General features: G+C 34.3%; 1 protein-coding gene across 5 annotated transcripts in view; it reads left to right on the plus strand.

Moving 5' to 3' along the window:
* LOC125057859 (teneurin-m) overlaps window positions 1–20,223 on the plus strand; it is a 231,422-nt gene that overhangs the window by 49,510 nt on the left and 161,689 nt on the right. For 4 of the 5 annotated variants that reach the window (XM_047661780.1, XM_047661781.1, XM_047661784.1 and 1 more), the window contains exon 3: window positions 18,642–18,809. In XM_047661780.1, the coding sequence (XP_047517736.1) occupies window positions 18,642–18,809 (168 nt within the window). Of the gene's footprint in view, window positions 1–16,057; window positions 16,210–18,641; window positions 18,810–20,223 lie in introns of those variants that run through there. The other variant, XM_047661782.1, reaches the window with a different exon arrangement.

Raw genomic sequence — 20,223 nt, forward strand, 5'->3', positions numbered from 1 at the left:
CCAAAGCACTGTGCTTTTGTGATGTCTGCTTAACACTATTTCACAAAAGCTCAATCGTTATTTGCAAATTCACCTCGAAAGTATGTTCTTTCTAATTGTAAATTCGGAGCTTCTTATTATTAATATAATTCGCATGTTATGTAGTTATGCACGTATTTAAGATAATAAATTATCTATGAAACATATTATCTTTTATAAAAGCATTATAAAACAACTTCACTGAGATTAAATTTGCAGCAACTCTCTGTTTTTGTAATAACACAAATATTGTCTGTTTCTATCTGTTCTATAAAAACGAATATGGCACTAGCTCAAAAAGCGGTGATATATTACACGTAATTGCCCCCTATCTAAGGTAAAAATCGTTTTTCATAACCTACTTTTGAAAAATATGTTCTTCATAACGCGGGAAAATTCACGATAATTTAGCGTTAGGTAGAATATGTAAAATACGCCCGGGCAGTGGGCGATTTCGGTCAATTTTGGCCATTAATGCGCCCATCTTTCGTACCCTTATCTGACCTTTGAATAAATCTATTACTCTTTTATGAGAAGTTATAATTTTGTTGGTTTTAGTCTTAGTCAAAGAAAAATACAAAAACTTAACTATCGCTGTGTTGAAGCGTAAGTTAATATAACTGGCTATGTTAGGTATTAGTGAATAATTTCTCATTTCTTCCGTTTCCCTACGAATTTTAAATTGGTCAAATTTAATAGTAATTCTTTAGATTAGTCAAGATCAGTATTTATTTATTAAGCACTGATGCGGATGAAATCCTTATTTTAGTTATCAAGTCTAGACATACTAAGAGTATCCAGATTCGAGATAACATAGCGAAAACCTTTTGAGGCAACTCCCGCAAGATTTTAATCAAGAAAATCTGTCGTTTAATGAAAGGGGAAACTTAAATAGTTCGCTGCGTCATCGGGCTTGCCGAATACTCGCCAATTTGATTATGCCGTCAAATTTCCTCGGAAGATATTTCTGTTTGTAAACTTTAATGCATTGCAATCGAAGTACTTTAGTTTCTCTGATAGTTAAACTACATTTATACAAAATATGTGGGAGTATAATTATGCAGAGGTGAGGAAAGTCACTTTATATACATTCATATTTGGACATACGCTTTTGATTTTTTCTAATTCTAGCCATACCGCATCTGCTTTTGAGTGTTGGCCGTAGGTTCGGTTCGATCCAGTGTACCAATAGAATTTCTGTTTAACATTTGCTCGAACGATGAAGGAAAACACCGTGAGGAAACCGGCTTGCCTTAGACCCAAAAAGCCTAAGTTGCCTATTAAATTGACAAATGATAATGAAACATATAGATAAATCTGAGGCCATACCTAAAAAGGTTGTAGCGCCACTGATTTATTTTTTTTTATAAAATTCTACGTAGGTATAATTATGTTTAATTTAAATTAAATTAAATTATTATTATTATTAATATTATTTTATTTTAATTTAATTTAAATTTATATATAAAACATCTAGATGTTTTATATATAAATTTGGTTTTTATACGCTTATTTATTAAGTCAATATTACAATTAAAACAAGTGTACCTTTCGGTATTCCATATTATGAGTGAGTATCGATTCTACAGTTGTTGGAAAATCGATTTATCGCGTTTCACAGAGCGGTTGGAGGCGTCTGCGGTTTCAGGCAAATTGCAACCTTATTTGGCGACCAAATTGCACTCGCTTAATTATTAAAGTTGCCTGAAAGGGGCCACTGTTTATCCTTGTCGTTAACTTGGGTATGGTGTATAAAAGTTACGCTTATAAGACGAGTAGATAAATTCACTGCACTGCACGTGCTAATTTAGTTAAAGTTCGTTAGATACTGGATAAATGTATATGTTTTTGTGCGCGTTTATTTTGTATTTGGAGCTTTAAAATAGCAAAAAGTTACATTCACAAATTTATTTGTTTAGCTTTAATCTCATAAATTGTATATCATTAATCAATGAGGGGAAAAATTAATATAAAATTATGTCAATCGCATATAAATTTTAATTGAAATAAATGGTAAATATTTTAAATTCAGACTTCTTTTAGTGCTTCTATTTATCAATAGTAGTAGTAGAATTAGTACATTGTACATGATAAAACTAGAGTCAAATCTTAGAAGCTACTGTAAATTGTCAACGAGAACCATTCTTGATAGGACCCTCCCCAAACGATTTATAGTGCAAGTTTTAGATGGAAAAACTTTGTAATCTTGTCTTTGAGCTTACTGTCTCTCGAGAGAAATACTTCTAATGTCGAAAACAGATTTTTGTGACCTTAGTTTTAGACCTTGACGAGACTGAAGGAAACGTAAATCCTACCTGAATTTAAAATCATGTTTCGTTGTTACTTCACCACACTAACTATTATTGTTACCCGTGGCTTAGGTCGCAAGCGTATAAATAAATGCTTTAATCGGTGATTGAGAATGGGTATTAAAGTATGTAGCCGAGTTTCCGTTCTTGAGACATAAGACGTAATGTATAATGCTGATAGGTTAGTGGTTAATCTTTACATACTACATATATATTGTCACATAATCCAGAAAACAATTATAAAATTGTTCATATCAACAAGTTGGTTAGATCCCTTAAATTCGCAAACAAATGTTTGAATCCACACATCAATCTTATCAATAATCAGAGATCAATATTATTTTTTTTCCTATAGACAATGCCAGAGGGCTGGCAAGGGCGTGACTATATATAGTCGTATCTATTATATTAACTACGCTTTTTACGAACTGCAGGCCATAGTATATTTTAAACTAAACTTTAGTGTCTTTAAAACTCAAGAAAGTATTAAAACAAGAGTTAAGAACGGACATCATTTTTCTGAGCCAACGTGATATATCATGTCATTAATAGAACTCTTTGTTCATGTTTTATTATTAGTTCTTTCTGATGACCAAAATAGGAAGGGATAAAGGTCGTAATCCTTTTGTCTTTTAAAAGTTTGTTTAGATACTAAAGACCTTTTTGATTAATGATATCCTAGCATCGTGGTTTACTGGTCGTCAATCGGAACAGGCTTCGATTTCCTACAAAATAATAATTGTTTCCAACTAGAATTTTTTGAAGTGAAAACTTCTTTAGGCGCATGAGGGTAATATTTTTACGGATAAAACGTCACGAAGCTGTGCAGCGTTTTTGTCGAAGAAAATGGAGGGAGCGATTGAGAGGGAGTGAGAAGGACGAATTACCTTATAGAAATTATGTTTTTAAAATTAAAATTTGCTAAAGAGAATTTATGCAATATTTTTATATTTTATGGAAAATAATTTATTGAAATCTCAAATGACGAATTGTAAATTAATAAATTAAACTTATAAGTTGTATTAATATTCGACACTTAATATTTTAATGACAATTACATTCATTAAATTCCTAACATATCTTCCTTTTTATTTACGATTAACAAATCGGCTCCGACAAATGCAGAAATGGGTCTGCTGGGGAAGGTGACTTTAGATACGATACTATTTATGTTAAAAATATTGTTAAAAAAATAGTTGTCTGTTAGGTCGGTTAACGAACGATAGTTTAACGTGACAACGTCGTAACAAAACATTTATGCATATATTAATAATAAAATTGAATCATTTTTGTTGAATTGTCACAATTTTTAATGGATACAAATAAGGAGTGAATCGCATAGGACAATCGAATGGAAGAGATATAGATGCGGCGCAAGCGTACAATAAGCGTAACGGGACAATGAGCGTAACTGGACGGACGATGAACGTCGATCGTCGATGAATTAAAATCGTCTTAAGGTCGTCTAAATCGTCTATATTCATCATATAATCATAGTAAGTGCTCTTTCGAAATGATATCTGAATTCCAATAAATTAATAGTTTTTATATTTAATATTATTTTATTAAAATTTTTTAATTAATATTTTTTCCATGTAAATTTGCTTTTAAAATTTCCAATTAAAACTTATATTGTAATGTGAAACCACTAAATTAGCGACGCAAAAGGCAATATTAACGAAGACGCGAACTTTGAATAAATATTTAAAAAATGTCTATAAGCCGTGGTAATAAGGTCTCAATAAATAACGCTCCCAGACAAGAACAGGAGGAAGAAAATTAAAGATTTAAATACACGCAAGCAAACATCGACCGACGATCATACGGAATACGGTAGTGTTTCCCATGTACGTTACGGGCAGCAAAAGATAATCTTGTTCGAAGTCATTTTTGACCAATTTCCCTCGGTATTGAAAAATATTTTATGAAGGCTGACGTGATGTCAGTTTCTGTTCTATTTTCTAGTCTGCTATTTTGCCAATCGTGTATTGATGGGTTATCGCGAGTGGTGATTAAAATTTCATTCGTTATTCTTCGTATGACGGAATCCTACTTTTTGGACACTAAAAATATTTTAACTAATGACTAAAAAAATATATAAAATTCATGGTAGCACAGTTTGTTTATACTACGCCTGTCAATTACCTGGGTTTCTGGCAAGACATTGGTTTTAGTAGGTAAAGTGGATGTACCTAGTTTCTTGAGGAGTACATAACAACATCGTAGTCAGTCCTGATACTATTCAATATCGTATCGAATTACCAACTAAGCTATGTTCTTAAGGCAGTTTTTGCCGCGCAACACCACTATGTGGAATCAGCTGCCTACCGATGTATTTCCGAACCAATTCGAGTTAGGGTCCTTCAAGAAAAGAGCGTGCCAATTCTTAAAAGGCCAACCGTGCCTGAACCACGCCGTCGACTTTTTGAGTCTAAAGCCGGTTTCCTCACGATCTTTTCCTTCACCGTTCGATCGAATGCTAAATGCGCACGTAGAAAGAAAGTCGATTGGTGTACAGCCGGGGATTGAACCTACGACCTCAGGGCTGAGTCGCACGCTAAAGCCTCTAGGCCAACACTGCAGTCCTGCCCGTATGCTTATAAAAAAAATGTGTTTTTTTTTCGAATTTGAGGGATATGACCTGATCTGTTCATATTAATCATGTAGTAATAATATCTTGCTATGTTATTAATTGCTTTCTGGATATGGAATTGTATTAAATGTAGGTCGATGGTACTTCAGTTTACGTCGTTAAAGTATTTAAGTAAAGGACAGAAACCTATTAGACAGTTATTAAAGAATGCTCACGGTACTTATTTGTAGTTTTCCGTTCTTCTGCGTCGCTCGGCTCGGTCAGGTAAGGCGATTAAACAATTTCACTCCGCCGTACTGTTTTATTGTTATCTTATTAAAAGGAATTGTTTGAGAGCTTTGTGCCGATGCTGTTTTGAATTTAGAATTGTTATCAATAAGCTCTTTTTACGTACTATATTCCTAAGTATTTAAATTTGATTTTTAATAATAATAAATGATAAATTAATAAAAACTTTATTCATGACAGAAATAGGTTTTGACAAAATTCATCACCCCACACACTAGGGAGTCCCTGTGTTGTGGGTAACTAGATAACAATTAGCCTTTGGTACATGGTAAATGTTTAAAATAGTTTTTCTTTTAGAAAAAGTGGATCTAGTGTTACAACCAATCAAACACAAGTCGTATATGACATTAAGTATGCGTGTATGTGTGAGTATGTGAATGTATGTGCGTATTTGAGAGTGTAGCTGTGAGTTGTAAGTGTGCGCTGTGTGTGTTTGGAAACTCAGAGTTATGCCAAGATACTTAGTAAGGCCTCTTTTAGTTCCTGGTTATGTTGAGCTACAGTTAAACCTATATAATTTGTTACCTGAACCCTTAACGAAGATATCGCTAAAGTCTTAATTAAAATGGCTTTTTAAAGGAAAGCTTTTTCCTGTACATACTGATTTAAATAAGAAAAGTAGGAGTACTAACTTACTATTCTTATAAACGCCTTCTTTTTTTGAACTTTTAGACTTAGAAATCAACAAATAAACACGAATATTGAAGTTATTTCTGATCAAAACAGAATTGTATTACCCACATGTCGACAATTACGCATTAGAGCGCCATCAATCAAACCGTCTAAATCTGTCATCGGCACAATAAAAATGGTTGTATGAGTACTAATGTCTCCCTCGGCTGTTCGGGGATGATGTCACCTGCCTTTTATGAGTGCCTTGGCTTTACTTTGATTGATTCCACGGGAAAAGTGGGATGTTAAAATATACAGATTTTTATAATCTGTATGACAGCACTTAAATTGTGTGTTTGTGAGTTGTGAATGTTGTGTTCTGATTTTTATAGGTTGACAAGCTTAAATTTTTTTTAACGGATATAAACGTAAATTTAATATAATATTTAAATAACAACACGATTCGAGTGCGAGTGCTTACAGCAAGCTTATAACTAGCAAGTTATGTAAAAAAATATTAAATCCTTTAAGTTTTATTAAAATGCGATATTTACGTAAACCAGAGACAATAGGAAGAACAGTTTAGTGTCGAAATAAATTTAGATTTCCGTCAAAAGTCAATAGTCGATAATTTGATTTTCACAAAACTACTTGAATTAAAAGTGCTATTGGGGGGTTAGAATCTTGTAACATATAGGTACATCGTACTTGTTCTTTTTCTCAGTATTATCCACACCTTTATTAAAAATAATCTAGATTCTTATTAAAAATCTAATCAATAAAATCGACTAGTTTTACTATTCAAATTTATTGCATCTATTTTTCAGTCAGTTAACAAACTCGTAAATCGAACGAGCGCATCTAAAAGTGTTGTAAAAAACTTTTGTCGCTCAAAACAATAAAGTATACTTCGAGAGGAAAGTTGTAAAGTTATCTTTATGTCTCTATTTTAAAAATAGACGAGCACATGTTTACATCGAGTGAATAGCCAGGCATTGGGTGCATTATGTCTTACTATAATTTACATCTCTCTTTGTAGTACTCATTTTGTATATGTGTGTGCGGATATGAATCGTTTAGTGGTCTTTGTAGTTTAACGCCCACATTTCTAACTTGCACATAAATTTGATTTCTTTGATATTTAAATTGAAAATTTACTAAATGGTTTATTTACTCAGATATTTTGGAAGCTCGCGGTCAATATCCCTTGGAAACGTTACACAAGAAAATCCAATAATATCCTAACTATATGCCTCATAATAGATTTTTTTTCTTTAATAATGAGCCTACAAATAAATTTGTTTAGTGAAGCTGTTAATGCGCAGTAGCGCTTGACCTGAATTATGTCATTTGTTTTAACTTATCACATGCTACAGTAGACGACGCCATTGTTGGGAAAATGAACAGTCACTTTGTTCGTTGTATAGAAACATTGTAACATTTGACTTGCTCTATTTCGTACATGAAATGAAATAGAAATATTCCTCTAAAACTGTGTCAATATAGTCCAAGAATAAATTCCCGAAAGTAAAAATAAGAGATCGCTAAAGTGCCACTTTGCCGCCTACACGGCGCATCATCTATTTTATATAGATCTCCTTTATTGGTTACATTTCCTCCACCGTCACACGTCCTGACAGCTCACGTTAAAGTGGTTATGTAATTTTATTTTTCGTTAGCACTATCAGAGTTTTATCGCCACCAAAGCTGAGTTTACATGAATCCATGTTATAATATTAACACTTAAGAGCCTGTGGGATGAATCTATGATTTTATGGTGGTCCTGGTATCGTATTTTTATGAGTTTTGGATTCAATTCTCGGTTCGATTGAAAGATAAATTCTCGATTTATGTCTCGTCCTTTGTTTAAATTAGTCGTGTCCTTGTCTTAATGACTTAAGTGCATTTGTTTATCGTGTTTAACCTGAACAGTGTAGGAGATAAGAGCTCTAGTTTGATTAGTTAAAATGTTCATATTAATAGAGCAATATTAAATATTATATACAATAAAAAGTACCAACATAACAAATCCTATAAAATGTTTTATTTATAATAAAGTTTCTATGGATGTAATTTTTTTATAAACTTTGTTTTACGGGTAAACTATTTGTATGTCAAAACAAAAGTGAATTGACTTTTGTCGAGCGGAATGAAAGATTCAATGAAACGCACTAGGCCATGAATGCCTCGATAGAAGCGTCAATAATTCCGCTACGTGTCCGATACATAGAACAAAATCAGCATGGTACCGTATTTCGGGACATAAATTGGTAATGTGGCCGCATCCGATGATTAATTGACCCGATCTGACCCAAACAATTACTTCAATTATTTACCTCCGGTCCACTGTTACTGTGCAATTCGATAGTTCTCCTTTAATTTGAATTATGTACGCATTCGGCCGGTCTCGTTCAATTACACCAATGTACTCATCGATTCTTCAAACGTCTCTGATGAATATTAATTATCAACAATTTGAACGTATTAACCGTATCAAAATTCAGAGACCAAAGGTTTATTCGTGTTCATAATAATGTAATTTATTATTTCTCCTATTTTTCCGGCCATCATAAAACGTTATTTATAACATTTACCCCAATTTTGAAATACATAATTATGTCAACACATTTCCGCTGCGAAGTATTTTAATTCAACGAGTCAGCTCAAAATAGCATTTCATATAACGAATGTCCGTACAGATGCAGATAACGTCGGAAGTTTTATCTTAACTGGAATCAAAGCGACTAAACTTCAAAAAGATCTTAAAATAAATTTGGATATAAACTAGCGAAACAAAATTCCTGTTCGTGCTAGTGGCGTTTGAAAGAAATAACGATAAAATATCGCGGACTTAATTACAAGCCATCCATGTCTCATTAGAAGACGTTAGATCAGATTGGATGCAACAGTTTCGTAGGTGGGCTGGAAACTGATTAAAATCACTTAAGTACAACTAGCCATAAATCCCATCTCATTTACTTTACCGTCGAGAATCAACGTGATTATGCGTTTATTTAAATTAGATAAGTAATAGTCCGGGAGGTAGCGTTGCATTTTCGGCAGTGATTTTACGCCGACTATTTTCCTTCTTTCACTATTTATCTCGAAATACTTATAACTGAATCAAGCGTCAGCTGGCGCACCTGCGGTGGGTGTGGAATTGGGAGGTTGCGAAAGAAGTAAAAAAAATAAAAAAATTAAGTAATAGTACGCTGCCTGAAACTTTTTCCGTAAATAGTTGATGTCATACTGAGCAAAAAAAAAATCGTCAGCTGCATCGTGAAGGGGGGATTATGCGTCAGCTGCTCGCATGAACTTGTAATAAAATCACGTGAAATAAAGTCATAGTACGCCGGATGAAATTGGACTACGTGATCGTTTAAATAATTCAAAGTACGAAAATAACAATCAGCTGCGTGTATAGCGGTGGAAAGACTGTCAGCTGACGCAGTAAAGGTAAAGATTATTCTAGAAATGCACAGAATCTTTCTCGATAAATTTTTGTCTCGTTTTATTCGTAACAAAATGCACGAGATGAAATAAAATCGAGTGTAAAATTAAATGAACGCAAAATAAAATGAAGGGTGATATAAACAAAATCGAAACATAGAAATAAAAAGATCGCAAAAGTTATTCGTTGTCGATGGTATCGCTATCATCATCGTTGTCTGACGAATCATCGGCCGAACTGTCCTGGAGGAAATCGTTCTCTTCGTCTTGATCGAGTTCTTGGCCTCGATTCTCTTCACCGTCATCTGTAAATGACCATGTAAATTATCAAAATTAGGCTACTAGAAAGCTCAAAGAAAGTGTCACCGACAAAAATTCCATACCGCCAATATTGTCGCTGCTATCCGTTATACTGGTGACTGATAGGGGTACTTGATCTCCTTCGAACCATTTGAAGACATATTTGTCGTCGTTTTCTTCCCTTCCCCAGTCCGTGGGAGATAATTGAGATGGATCTTGAAGGTGAGCATGGCTCCAAAGGTGCGCTATGTATGACGTGCGCAGTAAATGCTGGCGTGGCTCGGATTTACATGGTGGGAAGATCGCCCCGTCGATACGGCTTTTCCACTTGAGCACGCCGTTTTTCTCATTGATTTGATAATTTTTCGCGAAAGTAGCAACGCGTGTAGCGTTGACATCGTTTATCGATTTAAACCCGTACAAGCGACAAACTAATTCTTTAATCGTTATGAAGACCTTGTCTAATTCACGACCCGGAATAGTTGCGATATTCCCCAACGCTTGCATATATGCCTGTGATTTTCGCAACAATTGTAAAGGCTTTTTTTTTCTTTCCTGTAAAATGCGGGATTAAAATCACAGCCTGTGAGGGCATGGAAACCTGGCAACGCAGAGCACAAATCGGTTCCCAAGGTCCGTTCGTTCGACGGGTGCTGCTTTGAAATTTTAGGGGGAGAGGTTTAGGTAGCCCGAAGGTCGTGCTATGGGTTCAAGCAAGGCCAGAATGTATCGCAAAATATGTGTTTGAAAGCGAACAGCCTGACAGCATTGCTCCAAAATTTTAAATCTTTACTGGGTCAGCTGACGGTCTTTCCACCGCTACATAAACAGCTGATTGTTGTTTTCGTACTCTATATTTTTTGTAGAATCACGGAGTTAAATTTCATTCGGCGTATTATAACTTTTTTTTTTTAACGTTTTTTTTCACAAGTGCATGCGGGCAGCTGACGCATAATCCCCCCTCCACGATGCAGCTGATGATTTTTTTTTTGCTCAGTATGACATCAACTATTCATGGAACAAGTTTCAGCCAGCGTACTATTACTTTATTTTTTTATTTTTTTTACCTCTTTCGCAGCCTCCTACACCCGCACCCACCGCTACTTGAGCAGCTGACGGTCGGTTTACTTATTAGTCATATAAGATCAACTATCGGTGTTAATATCAGCCGGCTTACTATGACTTTTGCATTTGCAACGCTACCTCCCGGACTATAAACAGAGTAAATGAAGACACGATATAAACATTCCGTTAACCGCACTTAAAATCCATTAAAACTTCCGAAGATCCAAACAACTCTAAGTTCTGTGTTTTCAACGAGACGCTTATTTACGAAGCTAAACAAACAGATACATGACATGAACAGTTGACCCCGTTTCCCAGAGAACTTCCTCCAAATAAGAGCGTTATGCATGAATCAATACGGAGGATGTTAAATAAATCACCGAGTACAATTCTTGTTTGATCTGCGATGTACAAAGGCAAATAATATCTAATTAACGGTACCTGATTGGATCAATCCAGCTTTCGGTAACGTAATCCGGCCCTTGATATTGTAAGCGTTGTATTATATAATAAGTGAGCCTTTTTACGTAAAAATAAGGAAAAAGGGAAAGGTCAATTTCCCGTCCAAGTCAGAAGTCATAACAATTCAGGGTCATGAAAGCCACAGCAATATTTAGACGGGCAACTTTTAATGAGCTTCTCATTCGACTCATTAAAATTAGTCAACCGTCATCCAAAAACAATAAACCCTGACCCACGTTTGAAAACTTCAAAGTTCTTTTTCATTGTAATATACTGTCCCCTCTGGTAGGCCAATCTCCCTCGAGTGGCACCGTCGCTTGCCGTAGCCCGTTTGACGCCATATGTGACCATCCGAGTAACGGAATACTGTAAATCCTTAAGCACGTGGAGTGGATTTAGGTTTTATTTGATCGGCTGAAGGTTTAAAGTCCACTAAATCTCCACTGATGAGGGTGGCTGTGTCGGAATGGGGTGAAGTCCCAAAGGCGACGTACGGCGCGGCGCTCATCATTTCCCCATTGTCTCGTTAGACAAAAATCAAAAACAAACACTCGACGGATTTTTGGATCTAAGTCCGGATGATTCGCAATGATTTTGTTGATCGCTCTGTTTATTTGGCCTTGTGGCTGATTGCGCCTTTGGGACTAGGAGTCGGTATGTCGCTAGAAACGATTATCTTGCCGATATGATTTGTGTTCCTTTGCGACTTGCAAGTTATTGCACACAGCTTAACATTATATACAAACATAGACTAACGAAATAAAATGTTTTTCTTAAAATATAAAAAATCGTTTTATCGCGTTTAGTTGTAAAAATATTAATGGAATTTGTATCAGTAAATCTTTCGATAAGGCTTCCAGAGTTAACTATGTTATTCTCGAATTTCAATTTGTAAGCCGACAATTATTCGAAACGTACTCTTTGATATTTAATCTATTCTGCGGGCTTTAATAGATTTGTTTAGCAAAGGTTATTGAATAATTTATGTCGAAATTGACGTTGTGGTAGTCTTTATTGAGATGAAGGCAACAATTTAATCTAGTCAATTAAAAAGTCCCGTTAGTAATATTAGTTGTATAATATATCATAAGGAATCGATACTTTTTCCTTCAAGACGCTGTGACAAAACGAACCAAATTCATTTTGTTACTTTCGCACATATATTATGTTGACATAGCGAAAAAGCATAAGTTCGCTACAAATTGTGATGTCGCATAAACTACGAGTTTTTCCGCAACAACCAAGACTTATCAAATATTTGCATGTGTCTCATCGCCCCATGCATTGAATTACTAGTGATTTCCCCGTTCTTGGATAAATGTAATTCTTTGCTCGAAGATTGCGTCTCCGCTCAGTCTCGCGTCTCTACGTGATCACAATACAGAGGCACACCGTTGTCTCTAGCTCTTTTATGTCTATCATTTATTCCTCCGATACGCCGACGTTAGCATTTGACAACTACGGTTATGCCGAATAAATCGTCAGTGAAATTGTGCGACTACGATTGAATTACGACTGTGGACGGGACCTTTCGCCTGTTTCGCCGAGGCCTGACAGATTTATCTTTTGTTTTCTTATTCTGAGAGCTCGCTCTGACAAGTTTATACTTGAGCGTGATTTTCTTTTTTCTAAGCCCACTAAGATTATTTGTTCGCGCTGTAAATACTTCCGCGATGTTTTCGGTCTTACATTTTATTAAGTCAATTATATAAACTAAAACTGTACTGCGTCACTCTGGGTGATTCTAAGGATTAAAGAAATAATTAATTTAATAATCGGTATAGTTCAATTTCTCTTTGGATTTTTACAATTTGCTCAAATTGCTTAATCTATGCTTAGCCTCCTGGTACTAAAATTAGTCTAGGTTGTACTTACTAACTAAAATGTGTGTTAATAAATTAAAATAAACTAAAACTTTACACCGTCACAAGAGTATTTTACTTATAGATTTTAATTTCTTATATAAGTTGAACGCGTTATTTATTATATTTGCTTACGCTTCCCGTTGCGCGGGCAGCAAATATAATAAATAAATAAATAATGTATAAGAATAAAATTAAGTATAATAAAGCATGCCCTCTCACAACATTACTGTGACTAACCAAGGTCCTTATTGTATTTTAACTAGTGTACCTGTAAAGTATGAACATAAGGGATGCAATAATGATTTGACTTTCACTTTAACTTTAAATTCATACTACATATATAATATATATATATATGCCACGTTTGCTTAAAAGAGGCTAGGAAATGAGGTCATTAATTTTTCATTCCTATCTGTTTAGTTTTAATAAAAAGTGAAAATGCCCACGTCAAACCTATTTGTCAACCTTTACTGCATGAAATCATACAGTCCCAGCGATGTGACGATGTAAAATGGTCTTTTTGATTACAATGATAAGACATAAAACGGACGGTAATTGTTGAGCGGTGTTGAATGTGAAATCCCCGAAGGCGACGCAGGATTTAAGCCATTCTCCTTAAAGCGATAAAGGTGTGTTTTATTCGTAGAGGAGGATTATATTTGGGATTTGGTCGGCGAAACACGTAGGTGAGCCATCGCTCATGTGACAAATTTCTGCGTTTGCTTTAACGTGGAGCCACGTGTTTAGAATATTATATATGTGCTGCGGGCGTTCACATTGACATACGAAGAAAGTGTGGTTATTGAACCAAAAAATCCTTGTACAAAATATATAAGCGGGCAGCGTCGTTGGTTCTATAACGGCCAATGTCTTTTTTTTATAGAACAGGGGGTAAACGGGCAGTAGGGTTAACTGATGTTAAGTGATACCGCCGCCCATGGACACTCCAGAGGGCTCGCGAGTGCGTTGCCGGCCTTTAAAGAATTGGTACGCTCTTTTCTTAAAGGACCCTAAGTCGAATTGGTTCGGAAATACTTCAGTGGGCAGCTGGTTCCCCATAGCAGTGGCGGCGGTCTTTACATGAAGTCTGTTTAATTGGCAAAAAATCTAGAATAAAATGCACCTTAAGATAAGCTTGTTTTAGTAAAGTTATAAATATATAAAAAAATATAATAATATACAATATTCCTACATAATCAAGTACAATTAACGCCAGATTAGTTCTACAAATCTTTTTTTCCTTAAGTTGTCTGCAAGAGATCGCTTGTAAGTGCTAAGACCACCTAATCTTTTAATTTACTTTCTTAAGTAAAACGAAAACAATTTCTGATTGGTCAACAGCATTACTAGGCCAATATGTATCAAGCCCCGACATGATGCGTCATAATCCGTTTGTCTCTTAATGCAACACGTGTTAATAAATAAATAAAACAAAATCATATCGCAAAAGACACATATTTGACAGACTTACAAAGCTCTGTGCACTCTCATTGACGGCCTCCCCTAGGGTGTCAGCTTGGTTCGTTTGTACTTATATAAATTCAAATTGTAGTTTCTTTAGTAACGAAGGTAACAATACGTGCGCGAAGTATTTGTTGAATGTTTTCGACGGATTTTCGTCATGTAGACTTTATTTATTTACTTTGCCAATTGTATATTTATAAGTTTGGATTCGGATGTAACCCTTATTTTCAACTTCAAAGCCTCTTACTGATTTTTATTTATTATTCCATTTATAATAATGATATATTTATCACAATCAGTACACCACAGTGTAAGTTACAGTTAATACAAAAGTACAAGAAATTATTTTGTGTATATATATTATGTTTTTATTATGTGGCAATGCAGCACTTGATTTCTTTAATAATGAAAATCGGGTTTGGAACACGTCATCTATACACGCGATATTAAAAATGTTACTCATTATACATATAGCAAAAAAAGAGATGAGGGGGTTCACCCATACGCATTGGATTCTGTATTAGTACAGAAACAAATAGATATATATTTATGCATTCCCTTAATAAGTTTAGGAATTTTATTAAAAAAAGTGCTTGATATGGTATGGTCGGTGGACTCAGTTTCCACACTAAGACGCTCATTAGGTCCGTTGTGCGTTAAGTCCTGGCTAACTAAGCCAGCCTCCTTGGCACTTCGCAGGCTTCGCGATACGATCTCATTGCTCCGAGGATTGTACGTTTAGAAACCACAGCCACGCATTCCAGGTCTACGTGGGTGACTGATTCCTCTCGGCTAAAACAGCCTCTGCCCAAGGGACTGTCTGTCGCGCCTAGGACAAAAGAATGTTTATTATGGAGATAGTGGCCCGTAAATGTCGTCTTCAAGAACGCGTATGATATTTGTAGGTAGAGTCTGGCTAATGAAAGAACATAATTGAATTATTTGAAAACTTTCGGATGGCAACACAGAATGTCATTGAATTTTATAGGTTAGTATGATTTATTGTCTTGATACTTCATGCTATTACTCATTTTTATTTCTATTATATATTTTTTCCGAAGAGTTAATAGGTATAATAGCCTAAACTTTGTTTTATTTGATAGAATATTTCGTTTATTTCGCAGGATATGTTTATTCCGAATAAAGTTTATAATAAATATAGTTTTAGTTTTCCATGCAATGCTAGTCATTTTAAGTATCAATAGTAAAATACTAAATACGTATAGTATTTAATTTCATAGAAATACAGTCACTATCAATGTAAAAAATAATAAAGTAGATGAAATTTTTAGGGATACCATACTATTTTTTTTAATTTGCCGCGCTTTTCGTTATCTTCTTTCATTAGCCAGACTCTACGACTGGTAAGCCCTGATTGGCAGTTAAAATAAAACGTGTGTTAACAAATGCATTTAGTTCAAAATATTAAATTTTATCACTGCGGACATCCTGCCGTATCACCCGCTATCGGCCCGACAGGAAACTGGGTTTTTATTTATACCGTCCTACGCACAATCCCTTCTAGAAACATTTTTAGTTCGCGATTTATTTGCAGCCAGATTAGTAGTATTAGCAATAATATTTCCATTACTAAACATTTACATTAAATTTGACATTGAAAGAAAAGTTCAAAATATAAGTTTTTAATGTCTGTGGATAATGGAGTTGGAACAATTTCTGTACGCTAGAGGTGGAATTTAAAATAATATATAGCTTCAATTATATAAGTTTTGAATAGTCTTATATACTGAGTTTAAGTGAAACCTTGTGGATTTTAAATAAAGTAAGTAAAAAATTAAATACGCTGGATATTTTTCATTTTCAAAACATCTTAAACCACAAATTAGCATTCTTGTTTTGCGAAAGGGGAAAATTAACTTATAACAAGCCTATTGTTAGCTTTTTGTGGGCTTTTCTTAATTATCGCCTTGAGTGTCTTTTGTTACAATTATATGAAAAAATTTCTGCTTTGACAGTTGTGATATACTATTTTCGTTTACCCAAATTATACTGATTGTTTTCAGTTCCAATTAATATTGAAATAGAATTTATTTTCTATTAAATATATACCTCGGATTGACTCTAAAACATAGCTAGTTATTTATCGGTAGATTCCTTAGATTGTTTTTTTTATTATTATGTAACATTACTAAGTCATTTCAATTTAATTAAAATGGTATCAAAATATTGAGTTTATAAATATCAATTTAAGAATTTTTTTTATACACTATTTTAAACATGTGCGCCTACCGCTCATGGACACACTACCAGAAGACTTGCCAGCCTTTTTATACAATGATTTATGTACTAAATATATGTTTAAAAGTAGGTCGTTAGAGTAATATCGTGAATGCAAGAATCCATAATGGCTTTAAAGAATTCGTACGTGCAACTTAAAGAATTTAAACGACTAGGTCACGGCGGGGTTATTAAATTGTATTAGCTTTGTTATTATAATTTAGTACGAGGGTAAATGTCATGAATATGCAACTAATCTAGACTAATATTATAAAGAAAGGTTATATTAAACTGGTCTGATTTCGAAAATATTTTGTAAATATCAGCTTGCGAAGCTCGGCTAGTGATATAACAACACAATATACTTTTTTACACTAGTATTTTATTGTTTTATTATAGTTATGAACTTTATTATCATAAGTTATTAAAATTTAATAGGTGTTAGCTAACGTTTGTTATTATAAAATATTAATCATAAGATTGTGGCGTTTTAATATGTTAAGTGAGGCATGATGTAATGGTTTGCAGTTCTTACTTACTTGACAGTTCTTATCGCTTTACGCCCTTGCTTTAAGAACTGATAGTAAATGTAAATTTAGACCTTCCGTTTTTTCCTTTTGATTTCAGAGTACATAGTTACCAATATGAATGCATTAATTTTGATTAAGTGTAATAAGTCGAAATTGTAACAGGTGAAAAGGAACACCATTACACCACAATATGTAAAATATGTACTGTTTCGTTACCTGAATGCGCAGATTTTTCCTTATTGGCCTCTGTGAAGCTTCCAAATACTTCTAGTCCCTCTAGTTGTAGTTATATATAACATAGCGTTTATTGTCTTCAGATAAAAAAATGAGGTATCTTAGCTTAGTTTCTTCAGACGTAAAAAGAACTCCTCGACTACTTAGTTTTGATCAAACTATAAATTCTTTTATGAGTTTTATATTCCAATATTTTCCTTCGAGTTAAGTTTCATAAAAGTTACCTTTAATTTATAAGGATTTTATTAAATCAAAAGGTTCTTAAAAATCCTATCTTCATCGTTTTAAAAACAACGTTTGAATAGGCATTTGTTGAGATTATTTATCAAACTTAAAGGTGTAACTGATTTATTTAAAATAATTTTCAAATTAATAAGTGATTAAAAATAATGAACTAATATGAATTTGAAAATATATAGTTGTATCGACAGTCACCTTTTAAAATATAATATTGTCGACATTATAAATACATATAGTTTTAATATAGTTACGATCTAACGCGATTTAAATCATGCTCAAAAGATATTTTGTTCTAAAATACTTTTAATACATTATTTTATTATTTAAAAAATACAACAACATAAAATAACAAATGCAACACTATCCGTGTGTTATCGTCGAACTCTATGAATTCTTAATATATGTAAAATCCACTGGAGAATTTATTTTCTATTGAATAAAGGAGTTTCCACGTGACATTTTCATTTCCACGCAAGAAAATGGGTCAAACTTGACTTGTGTAAATCGAAAAATCGATCTACACAATGCACTGAAAATATTTAAATCCAACATTTACATATAATCAAGTCCGTGAGTAAAATAAATCTTTCTAAACACAATCAAACAAAAATCGCGAAGGTTGCATCTGTTAGATCTTTCCTTATACCCTAGAAAAATAAATATTATAAATTACGAAGATTCTGCGACTCAGTGCAGGACTTTCAACCCTAACACCATTAAACCCCGTATCAATTGTTTCTAGGTGATTAATGCCAGCAAAAAAAATCTGTCGTGTCTCAGGCTGATCCCTTACTTGCCTATACGTTCAAGGAAACATAACGAAAGGCATACAGTGGACTAGCATAATTTTTTTAATTATTTGACATTTTAATAGTACTTGTTATGTAACTATGTCGTTGTAACGTTTACTTTTAAGACCTTTTCTTAAAATACATGTTTATGATTGATCTAATTTCGGCGTTGGTTGTTTCAGGCCTGGGCCGGCTGCACCCGTACGGCTCGGGCAGCGGTTCGAGTGCGGGTAGCCGCCGCCGCGTTCCCCCCCACTCCCCAACGTCTACCTCGGACAACGCATCCGACGCCACTTTAACCGACTCAGAGCTGCCTCTAGCGAGGGATTCCACTCTGCTTGTGCAAAACGGTATGGCCTAATCTATTAAAAACCTCTAATAATTATATCCGCGATTTCACTTCAATTATTTACGATATCAATATACCACTCATTTAAAGGAATAAGTGATAGTCTTTTTGGCTGAGTAGCAATCATTTTCAACCTAAAAAATAAATCTATTTATGAATCAGAACAGTAGAATGAATAAACGTTTTCTCCAAAAATACGGAGATAAAGCTCATAATATAAGCTTTTATTGTTCAACTTGACATTAGGTTCATATCAATAACTTTCATATCACATTCTCAATAAGCAGAACATTAATAAAGCGAATATGTCTGTAATGAAAATAAAAGTATACGTTCAATTGAGATTGATTAAACTGAAACAATATGTACTTGGATTAATTTCAGAATTAATTGACGAAGTGAATTCCCATCGGCATCTTAGTTTATGTTTTCTTTTAATGAGTACTATACGTCTAAATGCTAACAAATAAAACGCGAATTTATTACCGCAGTACTGGCCTAGTATTTTCAGCATGCGAACCCTGAGGTCTCACATTGCTGTGCTGCATTGACATTCTGGTGGAGGAAAACATCCTGAGAGAACCGACCTCCTTTAGACCCGTTATCGGCATATGTCAGTCACAGAAGATCGATACTTACTTGCCCTATTATAAAAAAATTCATACCGAAACTTATACAAATCTAAAGCTCAGTGCATCAGAGAGCTGACAATATTAACTACAAGTTTATACGGTACCTACTTACTTTACACCCCACATTTTTCGAAATCCTTCGTGGTTTTGAAGTTAATAGGTTCGATACTTTGTTTTGCACCTAAAGGATAACATCACTTAGCCAAATTACCAAAATGAAGTTCACCTTAGTTGGGGCGACCCAAATTAAAGATTAAACACCACTTCCATTATACGGACAAATTATCCCTAAATTTTGGGAGAATCAAACAGGCCGAATAAATTCTGCCTCAACAAGAGGTCGGACTAACCGCGCCACGACAAACGTTACACTAAACGACAAATAAAAGCAACGATAGTTTAAATTAGAAACCCAAAAACTAAAACAAACAGGGTCGGAAAAGTTTTGGGACCATTGAAAACATGTGGTGGGTCGAAATTCTAATATTTGCTCGAATTCTTTGTTGTTTAGATAGTTAATTATAAATAGTTTACCTTTAAATACAACGTTTTGGTTCAGCTTTTATAAGCTGCGTTGGCCTAGTGGTTTCAGCGTGCGACTGAATCCTTGAGGTCGATTGATCCCCGGCTGTGACCCAAAGTTTTTTAGGTCTGGGCACATTCAGCATTCACTTGTACGGTGAAGGAAAACATCGTGAGGAAACCGTCATGCTTTACACCCAAAAAGTCGACGGCGTGTGTCTGGCACAACAGGCTGATGAGGCTGAAACCTACTTATTAAGA

Source organism: Pieris napi, chromosome 17 (genome assembly GCF_905475465.1).
Source record: "Pieris napi chromosome 17, ilPieNapi1.2, whole genome shotgun sequence".
Lineage (NCBI taxonomy): Eukaryota > Metazoa > Arthropoda > Insecta > Lepidoptera > Pieridae > Pieris > Pieris napi.